We start from the raw sequence: 11,882 nt of genomic DNA on the forward strand, positions 1-11,882 counted from the left end.
AAAAAAAAAAAAAAAAAAAAAAATTAGCCAAGCATGGTGGCTGGCACCTGTAATGCCAGCTAGTCAGGAGGCTGAAGCAAGGAGAATCACTTGAACCTGGGAGGCGGAGGTTGCAGTGAACTGAGATCATGCCACTGCACCCCAGCCTGGGCGACAGAGTAAGAAGACTCTGTCTCAAAAAAAAAAAAAAAAAAAAAAAATTCCAAAGAAAACGGGATAATTTTGTGACCTTGAGTTGGGCAAAAATTTATTAGATACAATGCTTAAAAATGGATGCAGACCAGGCGTGATGGCTCATGCCTGTAAACCCAGCACTTTGGGAGGCTGAGGCAGATGGATCACTTAAGCCCAGGAGTTCGAGACCAGCCTGGGCAACATGGTAACACCCCGTCTCTACAAAAAGTACAGAAATTAGCTGGGGATGGTGATGCACACCTGTAGTCCCAGTTACTCAGGAGGCTAAGTTGGGAGGATCGCTTCAGCCTGAGAGGCAGAGGTTGCAGTGAGCTAAGATTGTGCCACTGCACTCCAACCAGGGTGACAGAGTGAGACCCTACCTCAACAACAACAACAAAAAAGATAAGTTTCAATTAGCTAATTAATTCCAAACTCTTAATAATATGGCTCTTAGCATAATTATTATGGTGTGTTCTAGAGAAGTCCCTTCTGAAAACCTCATCTAGCTTTCTCCTGCCTTCTCAGGGGAAAGTTGAAGTTATATGAAGTCCTGTCTGTCATGGAGACCAGGCACCCAACTCCTCAGTGCCTCACCACGTCTCCTTTCCTCCCCTACCTTTGGTTGATCCATTCATGCATCACTGGCTTTGTGACTTTGACTGTATCTCTTGGTTTCTTCCTTTTGGGCTTTGGCTCCTGCTACTGCCTAATTATTTTTCCATCTTCCAAGTTAGGCTACCAAGAGAGGGAACCTGATTGGCCTAGATTATTTTTCCTTATTCTAGACCACTAAATAGATGTGTTCAACCAGCAATATGGTCCAGTCATCAGTGACTGAGGGGTAGGGTGGATGGGGACATAGGGCAATGTTTGGAAGGAGTCTGAGGGGAAAGGTATAGAATGTTGGTACGTATAATGTGGACTGTACCATCAGCTGGTACCATGAGCAAGAGATAGGACCATGTGTGTGATAAAATCATAATATCCATAGTTGTCATAAAGCAAAATGTTGTTATTCTTATTTTCTTCTTCCAGAAACCATTGATCATCAAACTGCCTTCCAGTTATGGCTCTCTTATTGTATAGCCGCCCATCCTAAATCAGTCCATAACAGGTAGTACGATAAGTGTTTAGAGAAGGAGCTTTTGCCTGTTCTCTAGGTGAGAGGTAGAGATCTCAAAGTATGTGGCAACAGGATAGAATTGTGGATTAATTGGAAGGTGTTATCAGAGGTCATTTGATAAGACCCTCTTGACTCTGAATATAGCACCCAAACCATGCCTTTCAAATAAACAACAGTCCATCTTCTTATACTTTAGTCTGTTCCTGTGTAAGCAATTCTCAAGGCTAGTTCTTCATGACATTTGAGCCATTTTTTTTCCCTGATGGGTTTCATAGTATCCATCCTATAATGGTCATCATGCTATTTGATTTTAGTGTGTCCTTTTTTCTTGCATGATGCTTCTTTTGCTATTTTTCTTCTTGGCTTTTCATCTTTAGGTTTGTTGAGGTCCTTAAATCCTGATTGTCAATATCCTAGGATCCCAGAGACAAAATGGACTTCTTCTTCTTATTATTATTTTGTCACATAACTGGAGGGACTGAACTTATGTTTGCTTTCTGTTAGACGAACTAGTGCATGTAAGACAGTCAGCAGCAGAATTTGGTTTGGCTAGTTAAGACGTCCATGGAGATGGAATATCATGCAGTCCAGGTAGAAAGATGTTAATGGGCCTGTGAAGACAGGTTGCCTACCCAGGGCTTCTCAAACTTGAGAAATCACCTGGGCATCTTGTTAAAATGCAGATTTTAATTCAGTAGGTTTGGGGTGTGGCCTCACATCTGGAAATCTGCATTTCAAAGAAGCTCCCAGGATATGTTGATGCTGCAGGTCTGCAGACACACTTGGAGGCATAAGAACTAAGGGGTTTAATATTCCCAAACAGGCATCAGTGAACAGAAGCTGCCTATATCGCTCCCCCTCGATGCCAGAGAACTTGAATAGGCCAAGACTGAAGCAGGTGGAAAAATTCAAGGACAACACAATACCAGACAAAGTTAAAAAAAAGTATTTTCTGGCCAAGGAAAACTCAGGAAGGTAAGAACTTTTAAGATGGAAATCTTATTCATCTTCTCTCTCATGTCTTTGCTTTTCTGGTATGAGGATTGTTTTATTATGCCTTTTTTGTCTTCTTCTTCTTTACTTTTACTTTTTCCTCTTTGTTCTTTCCATCTTTCTGTCTTTTCTACATCTGTATCCACATGTGAAATATATATACATAAAATATTTGTGTAACATAGATATATAAAGTATATCTATATTGTACTTTTAGAAATGTTGTCATCGGCTGGGCACAGTGGCTCACGCCTATAATCCTAGCACTTTGGGAGGCCGAGGCGGGCGGATTGCCTGAGCTCAGGAGTTTAAGACCAGACTGGGTAACACGGTGAAACCCCGTCTCTACTAAAATACAGAAACTCAGCTGGGCGTGGCAGCATGTGCCTGTAGTCCTGGCTACTAGGGAGGCTGAGGCAGAAGAATCGCTTGAACCCGGGAGGCGGAGGTTGTAGTGAGCCAAGACTGCGCCACTGCACTCCAGCCTGGGCGACAGAGCAAGACTCCGTCTCAAAAAAAAAAAAAAAAAGAAATGTTGTCTTCATACTGTCTTCCCAACCCTTTTTCTTAAGATCTGAATGAATACAAGGGAACTTTGATATGGATATTTCACTGCTGTTTTACATGCGGTCTGACAGAAACAACATCATATAGCAGATTGGTTTTGTGGAAGGCAACTTCTGAAAAACTTAGCCTCTGTCCTTTACCCTCCCCAACTTCTAAAAATTCTAAATAGATGGGAGTATCACTTAAGGCCAGAANCGCCCGGCTAGTTTTTTGTATTTTTAGTAGAGACGGGGTTTCACCATGTTAGCCAGGATGGTCTCGATCTCCTGACCTCGTGATCCGCCCGTCTCGGCCTCCCAAAGTGCTGGGATTACAGGCTTGAGCCACCGCGCCCGGCCAACTATTTATTATTAAAAATCATAATTAAATAAAATGGGGTCTCACTCTGTCTCCCAGGCTACAGTGCAGTGGTGTGATCGTAGCTCACTGCAGCCTTGGCCTCTTGGGCTCAAGCGATCCTCCTACCTCAGCCTTCCAGGTAGCTAGGATTACAGATGTGCGCCACCATGACCCACTCCATCCACTGTTTTTTTTTTTTTTTTTTGGAGACAGTCTCGCTCTGTCGCCCAGGCTGGAGCGCAGTGGCCGGATCTCAGCTCACTGCAAGCTCCGCCTCCCGGGTTTACGCCATTCTCCTGCCTCAGCCTCCCTAGTAGCTGGGACTACAGGCGCCTGCCACCTCGCCCGGCTAGTTTTTTGTATTTTTTTAGTAGAGACGGGGTTTCACCATGTTAGCCAGGATGGTCTCGATCTCTTGACCTCGTGATCCACCCGTCTCAGCCTCCCAAAGTGCTGGGATTACAGACTTAAGCCACCGCACCTGGCCATCCACTTGTTTTTAAACCTTTAACATGAGGATTGGGTGTGGGGTGGGAATCTTGTCATCTTCAGGGCTTACATTTAAAGAAGACAGTCTCTCTGTGTGACATTAATATCACTCAGATGCTGGAGGAAGATTCTAACCAGGGGCACCTGATTGGTGATTTTTCCAAGGTGAGTTTGGCTACACCCATCCTGTATTTCAGTGAGTCATTTGGATCTGAATCTTCTCTGTTTGCAGAGAATGCCTGGTGTAAATATGCATCTTCACCAAATATTCTTTGATAACCTGACAGTACTGTAGTGGTAGATCCAGGCCCTAAGCCTTTCCAGAAAGAAAGTATTTCTTATTCTTCTGGGAAGATCCAGAACACAGGGGAAAGTATGAGACTTTTTACCTTTTTTCTGTTTAAAAACATATTTTAAAATTATGTAAATAATACTTGGTTGTTACAGAAAAGTAGAAAATGAAGAAATTTATCCCAAACTTTATTAACCAGGGTAATATTGCTTAGTATATATTCTTTTTTTCCCCCTACTCTCTGTGTAATTGCAGAAGGTATATATTCTTACAGATTTTTTTTCTGTATTTTCACAAACACATATACAAATACAGTTTTTGCTTTTCTACAAAAGTAGTTTATATTGTTTTGTTATCTGTTGAGTTTTTTCCTCTCATTTAATAATTATATCAGAAGCACCTTTTTTCCTATTACTAAGCAGTTATGCTTCATTCTTTCTTTCTTTTAAGATTCAAGGTCTCGCTCTGTTACCCAGGCTGGAGTACATTGGCATCATCATAGCTCACTTCAGCCTCGAGCTCCTGGCCTCAAGAAATTCCCTCTCTCCTTGGCTTCCCAAAGCACTGAGGTTACAGGCATGAGCCACCATGCCCAGCCCATTTCATTTTAATAGCTCCATATTATTTCTTTTTTTTTTTTGGCTGCTTATAATTTCTTCATAAATCCCTTCTTGTAAGATATTTAGTTTTACAATTTTTTCTTATGAATGATACCAAGATGAATATATTTGTAGAGAAATCTAAAACTTCGTACACATCCTTGATTTGTTCTTTAGGATCAGTTCTTAGAAATGGACTTGATGTATATGCACTTTATAGAGACATTGATTTTTTTTAAGGCCTCTGGGGTTTTAAGGGTCACTTGGAAAGAAGGACAAAATAAGGGTCTTTGATCTCAAACTTGGGTGTGGAATACTCGCTTTTATTTCAGCTCTTGTGTATTTCTAGGTATGTGTGCTGCCAACCGTGTCAGGGAAACACCAAGATCTGAAGTATGTCAACCCAGAAACAGTAAGCAGATTTCTGGAGATGGTAACTAGTTACATAAGTTACCATCTGGTCTGTTCTGTCCCTAAAATCCCCATTTCCATTTGTATTTCTTTCACTGTGTTCACTCACATAGGCTCCTTATTCAACTGAAGCTATATTAAAGGACTCCTTTTTCCACATTCTTCTCTCTCCTTCCTTTTTAGTTTAAACAAATGATATATATAGTTGTAAAAAGGAAAAAGGGAGGGGTCAGGCATGGTGGCTCACGCCTGTAATCCTAGCATTTTGGGAGGCCGAGGCAGGCAGATCTCAGGCACTTGAGGCCGGGAGTTGGAGACCACCCTGGCCAACATGACGAAACCCCATCTCTAATACAAATACAAAAAAATTAGCCAGGCGTGGTAGTGTGTGCCTGTAATCCCAGCTACTTGGGAGGCTGAGGCACAAGAATTGCTTGAACCCCGCTTGGGGAGGTTACAGTGAGCAGAGATCATGCCACTGTACTTCAGCCTGGGCGACACAGTGAGGCTCTGTCTCAAAAAATAATTATTATTTAAGAAAAAAGGGAGAAAGAAAGGAAAATACAAAGGGCTGGTGAGGTGGATCACGCCTGTAATCCCAGCACTTTGGGAGGCTGAGGCAGTCGGATCACGAGGTCAGGAGATCGAGACCATCCTGGCTAACACAGTGAAATCCTGTCTCCTAAGAACACACAAAATTAGCCGGGCGTGGTGGCGGGCACCTGTAGTCCCGGCTACTCGGGAGGCTAAGGCAGGAGAATGGTGTGAACCTGGGAGGCGGAACTTGCAGTGAGCTGAGATCACGCCACTGCACTGCAGCCTGGGCGACAGAGCGAGACTCCATCTCAAAAAAAAAGAAAGGAAAATACAAAATCACACACAAAAAATGGTCTCAATTAAGGTCTCAATTAGGGTGACCATGCACCCTCGTTTACATTTTGCAATCCCATTGACATCTGTTAGTGAGGGTAATTATTAATAGTGTTTGCTTTCATTCTCAAAAGTCTCCCAGTTTGTACAAAAATTATTTGGTCATCATACCCACAATCTCATCACCAGAGACAACCACTAGTGATGTTTTCTATGGCCTTCCAGATTTTATTTTATTTTATTTTATTTTATTTTATTTTATTTTATTTTACTTATTTTATTTTGACATGGAGTTTCACTCTTGTTGCCCAGGCTGGAGTGCAATGGCACAATCTTAACTTACTATAACCTCTGCCTCCCAGAGGTGATTCTCCTGCCTCAGCCTCCCAAGTAGCTGAGATTACAGGTGCCCGCCATCACACCTGACTAATTTTTGTATTTTTAGTAGAGACAGGGTTTTTCTATGTTGGTCAGGCTGATTTCAAACTCCTGTCCTCAGGTGATCCACTCTCCTCAGGCTCCCAAAGTGCTGGGATTACAGGGGTGAGCAACCGTGTCCAGCCCCAGATTTTATTCTAGCATATGTTTTATAGAAATAGGATCATGGGCCGGGCACAGTGGCTCACGCCTGTAATCCCAGCACTTGGAAGGCCGAGGCAGGTGAATCACCTGAGGTTGGGAGTTCAAGGCTGGAGAAACTCTGTCTCTACTAAAAATATAAAATCAGCTGGATGTGGTAGTGCGTGCCTGTAATCCCAGCTACTTAGGAGGCGAGGCAGGAGAATTGCTTGAACCCAGGAGGCAGAGGTTGCGGTGAGCTGAAATCTCACCATTGCACTCCAGCCTGGGCAACAAGAGCGAAACTCCATCTCAAAAAAAAAAAAAAAAAGGATCATGATGAGCATATAATATTGCAGTTTGCTTAGTAAGACATTATAGACATCTTTCTATATCAATAATAAGATATCTGTATTATCATTTTAATGGCTATGTAATGCTGCTCTGTTCTACTGACATGTACAATTTATTTTACCAAACCCCATTATTGAATATTGAAGTTATTTCTAATATTTTGATAATATAAAACAATGCTGAGATGAATATAATTGTGCCTACATCTTTGTGTACTTTTCCTGTTTACTTAAGATGTTAGAAATTGCTGAGTCAAAGTGTAATTACATTTATTTGTATATGTATTTACAAAGTTCCCTTCAGAAAGGCTGAACCAATTTACACTCAAGTAGCTTCAAGTAGCTTCAGTTTCTTCCTTCCTCTAGGTATCAACCTTTCCCTTCCATATCCTTTCCTGAAAGGCTTACTTTCTTCCTTTTTGATGGCGGGTAGGGAACCATTTTGCATTTCTTCCTGCATTTTCGAGATCTCTAGCTGCTGCCTCTGCCACTGCAGAAGTCCTTGGGTGTCTCCTGAGAGGCTGCTTCCAGCCATGTCTGTCCCCAGATGGGTAGCCTGAATATGGATTTCCTTGATATCTTGGCAGGGCCAGCTATTTTGGTTCTCTAAAAGGGCCACTTCCTGTTTCATTCTCTTTTGTGGGGTGGGGCTGAATCATTGCCACATACCAAATATGAGATGACTTTGGAGGCTGGACATACAGTGGACATAACAGGAGTGTGCTTGTAAGGAACTGTGTCATTGACTCTTCTCTCACTCAGAGTTGTAGTGAGCGGAATATTCAGTCATTGTTTCTGTCCAGGTGGCTGCCTTACTGTCGGGGAAGTTCCAGGGTCTGATTGAGAAGTTTTATGTCATTGATTGTCGCTATCCATATGAGTACCTGGGAGGACACATCCAGGTGAGATGACATTGTGGCCATTAGTAGGGGAGGACTGGAGATAGCTCTTTATTGAGAAGAGTCTGTGGACAAAGAAAGGGGCCTATGAACTCTAGAATCAGGACAAAGATTACATATTTGAAGCACATCAAGGCTGAGGTCCTCATTGTTTTAATTCTGTATACCTTAAGCAGCTTACTTTCCCTTTCCTTCCTAGATCTATCTCCCTCTTTTCTGTAGGAGCCAAGGGGTCCTACCTAGAAATAAAAACGTGAATCCAAGGACTGAAGAACTTTGCAAACACTTACTATTCATGAACATTCCTCGCAGTGATCCCTATACTTCCAATAGTTCAGTTCTATGAACATTTATTGACCATCTACTACATACCAAGCTCTATGCCAGGCGTTCAGGGTATATACAGAGATATACTTAGACCCCTGCCCTAAAGGTGCTGATAGTCCAGCTTTTCTGGTCCAAATTATCCCAGGTTGGTGTCTCAGTCATTTCTAAGTATTGGCACTGTCTATAAGCCCCTGAGGAAATACTAAAATTCTTTTTCTACAGGGAGCCTTAAACTTGTATAGTCAGGAAGAACTGTTTAGCTTCTTTCTGAAGAAGCCCATTGTCCCTTTGGACACCCAGAAGAGAATAATCATCGTGTTCCACTGTGAATTCTCCTCAGAGAGGGGCCCCCGAATGTGAGTGTCTAAATGGGGTCTGGCGGGTAATGGAAATGGATTTTGAGTTGGACTTCCCACACCAGTTCAGACAGAGACTGACTGGATTCTACAGTTTGAAGAATGTTAGGGAGGTTGAAGGAAGATGTTTCTACAATTGAAAAGTATGAAACAATAAAGGAAAAGGGACTGAGAATGAGGCCGCAGTGGAGGAAAGGAGGAAGGGTGGTGCTACTTGGACCTTTTTTTGCAAACACAGTGAGATTGGAAGGTCCTTTTTGAGGTTGGCAATAGTCTATTCCTCTTCTCCCTCCCCAGTGAATGACCCCTGGGATCCTGACCTTGTTTCTTTCCACCCCACCCATCTCTGGGTTCTCTCTAAAGGTGCCGCTCTCTGCGTGAAGAGGACAGGTCTCTGAACCAGTATCCTGCATTGTACTACCCAGAGCTATATATCCTTAAAGGCGGCTACAGAGACTTCTTTCCAGAATATTTGGTAAATATGGGGAGCCAACTTTAGCATGCAACTCCCAGGGCCTGCAAAGCCCTCAGAGAAGAAACTGCTGCTCCTCCTTGGCCACTGCCAGCAGCAGCATCTCTATTATCCTTCGTAGGTAGAGTTCAGGAGTCTAGAGAATCCCTTACTCTGTTCCTTACCTTTCAGGAGCTCTGTGAACCACAGAGCTACTGCCCTATGCATCATCAGGACCACAAGGCTGAGTTGCTGAGGTGTCGAAGCCAGAGCAAAGTGCAGGAAGGGGAGCGGCAGCTGCGGGAGCAGATTGCCCTTCTGGTGAAGGATGTGAGCCCGTGACAACATTCCAACCACTGGCTGCTAACGAGTCACCAAAAGACATTGCAGAAACCCTGAGCAGAAAGAGGCCTTCTGGATGGCCAAACCCAAGATTATTAAAAGATGTCTCTGCAAACCACCAGGCTGCCAACTTGTATACAGGCCTGGGAATGGATTAGGTTTCAGCAGAGCTGAAAGCTGGTGTTGTAGTCCTGGAGTGGCTCTATAAGGCAGGTTTGAGTTGCAGAGAGATTTTTGTTGGTTCAGGGAACTCTGGCATTCCTCTTCCCAACTCATGTTGGGTGGATGCAAGAGAGTTGTCCACCCTCTTTCTTTGTATTTTCCTTCTTTGTTTCCCCCTCTATTTTAAAATTGGAAAAATAAACACTACAGAATGTGTGATTGTGAGCCTAGCCTGCTCCTAGAAGATCTGTCTACAGAGGAGATCACCAAGTTAGAACTACTTCAGACATATTATCTTTATTCACAGCTGAGGCCAACATGCTATTCTCTAAACCAGCAATTCTTAGGCCGTGGCTTACATCTGTAATCCTGGCACTCTGGGAGACCGAGGTGGGTGGATCACTTGAGGTCAGGAGTTCGAGGCCAACCTCGCCAACATGATGAGACCCCATCTCTACTAAAAATACAAAAATTAGCCAGCATGGTGGCATGCTCTTGTAGTCCCAGCTACTCAGGAAACTGACACAGGAGAATCGCTTGAACTCAGGAGGTAAAGGTTGCAATGAGATCGTGCCACTGCACTCCAACCTGGGCAACAGAGACTCTGTCTCAGAAAACAAAAACAAAACAAAAAACCAGTAATTCTCAAAGTTTGGACCCTAGATCGTCAACATCATCTGAACTTGTTTGAAATACAGATGTTCGGCCGGGCGTGGTGGCTCACGCCTGTAATCCCAGCACTTTGGGAGGCCGAGGCGGGTGGATCACGAGGTCAGAAGGTCGAGACCATCCTGGCTAACATGGTGAAACCCCATCTCCACTAAAAATACAAAAAAAAAAAATTAGCCGGGCGTGGTAGTGGGTGCCTGCAGTCCCAGCTACTCAGGAGGCTGAGGTGGGAGAATGGCGTAAACCCAGGAGGCGGAGCTTGCAGTGAGCCAAGATCGCACCACTGCACTCCAGCCTGGGCGACAGAGCAAGACTCCGTCTCTAAAAAAAAAAAGAAAAAAAAAAAAAAGAAATACAGATGTTCAGGCCTCACCTCAGACCTCTTAAATCAGAACTTCTGAGGTTAGGGCTCAGAAAACTGGGTTTTAAAAATCTCCCTTTTCAGTTGATTCTAATACATGCTAAGGCTTAAAAACCAGTGCTCTGGTAATCCCAGCACTTTGGGAGGCCAAGGTGGGCAGATCACTTGAGGTCAGAAGTTCGAGACCAGCCTGACCAACATGGTGAAACCCCATCTCTACTAAAAAAAAAGAATACAAAAATTAGCCAGGCATGGAGGCACACACCTATAGTCCCAGCTACTAGGGTGGCTGAGGCAGGAGAATTGCTTGAACTCGGGAGGTGGAGGTTGCAGTGAGCCAAAATCCACTGCACTCTAGCCTGGGCAACAGAGTAAGATTCCATCTCAAAAAGAGAACCGATGCTCTGGAATTAAGGTAAGCCTTTCAAACAGTTTTCTTCAGCAATGTCCTAGGCTTTCCTTTCCTAGATCATTCCATGCATGAGTTACTAAAAGTGCACCACAGACTCAGCAGCATGTGGTATCTAGACATTCTCTAAGGCAAATGACAGATCTCAGTTGGGCTCAAAGGTTGCATCTTGGCAGTGGCTCACACCTGTAATCCCAGCACTTTGGGAGGCTGAGCCTGGCGGAACAGCTGAGGTCGGGAGTTCAAGACCACCCTGGCTAACATGGCAAAACCCCGTCTCTACTAAAAATACAAAAATTCGCCAGGCATGGTGGTGGCTGCCTGTAATCCCAGCTACTCGGGAGACTGAGGCAGGAGAATCACTTGAACTTGGGAGGCAGATGTTGCAGTGAACAAGATTGTGCCACTGCACTCCAGCCTGGGTGACAAAGTGAGACTCTGTCTCAAAAAAAAAAAAAAAGTTCTCTAGAGCCTCGGGGGGTTTTGACTTTTAAGTCTTTTCTCCACTCCATTTCACATCTCACAAAGACAAGCTTTAGGATTTAGGATGGTTGGAAGTAGAGATTTGTGATATATGAAGATAGGAATAAAACAAATCAAGATCCATTAGACTTCAGGAAGATTTTTAAACTGTATTATTCAGTATGCCAGGGTTTCCTTTCTTGGAGCTTTTTAATATGAATGGGACTTTATCTGCAGTAAGGTGTGGCCCTACTTGGTCTTGGGTGGCAGTAGAATTGACTGAACATTGTCGTTCTCTGGTGTTAACCTAGTAGGACTGATAGCCCAGGACTGAACAGGACAAAGCCCTCTACAGCCTAGGCTGAGATAGAATAGAGACAAACATACCCTCTTCCCAGGCTCTGGAACAGAGACACTTTTTAAAAGTGAGTGGGAGGGAAGGGCGATTGTAGCCATAGGGCGGCCCAAGCACATGCCTGAGTGGCTGGACTGGCTTTTAATTTTTTTGTTTGGCAAGGTTTGCACATGCTGTTGCCCTAGAGTGTCACATGCATGCTTCACAGCAGAGGGCACTGCTGTATTCTCCAAGCCATCCTGCTGAAGTCTGTAGCTTCCACTCCTAGCTACGGCCTATCTGTCAAAAACGAAGCTGCCTCTGTGACCTTCTCCCTAA

At 43.8% G+C, this 11,882-nt stretch overlaps 1 protein-coding gene across 1 annotated transcript in view; it reads left to right on the forward strand.

Moving 5' to 3' along the window:
- CDC25C (cell division cycle 25C) overlaps positions 1-9,522 on the forward strand; it is a 65,288-nt gene extending 55,766 nt beyond the window's left edge. The window contains 8 exon segments of the mRNA XM_017891312.1: positions 2,124-2,250; positions 2,253-2,275; positions 3,752-3,853; positions 4,929-4,991; positions 7,575-7,673; positions 8,220-8,353; positions 8,717-8,828; positions 8,997-9,522. Coding sequence (XP_017746801.1) covers positions 2,124-2,250; positions 2,253-2,275; positions 3,752-3,853; positions 4,929-4,991; positions 7,575-7,673; positions 8,220-8,353; positions 8,717-8,828; positions 8,997-9,146 — 810 coding nt within the window. The 3' untranslated portion in view covers positions 9,147-9,522.
- Positions 9,523-11,882: the final 2,360 nt, after the last annotated feature.

This window comes from Rhinopithecus bieti, unplaced genomic scaffold, assembly GCF_001698545.2.
Source record: "Rhinopithecus bieti isolate Rb0 unplaced genomic scaffold, ASM169854v2 scaffold_20170, whole genome shotgun sequence".
In the NCBI taxonomy this organism is placed as follows: Eukaryota; Metazoa; Chordata; class Mammalia; order Primates; family Cercopithecidae; genus Rhinopithecus; species Rhinopithecus bieti.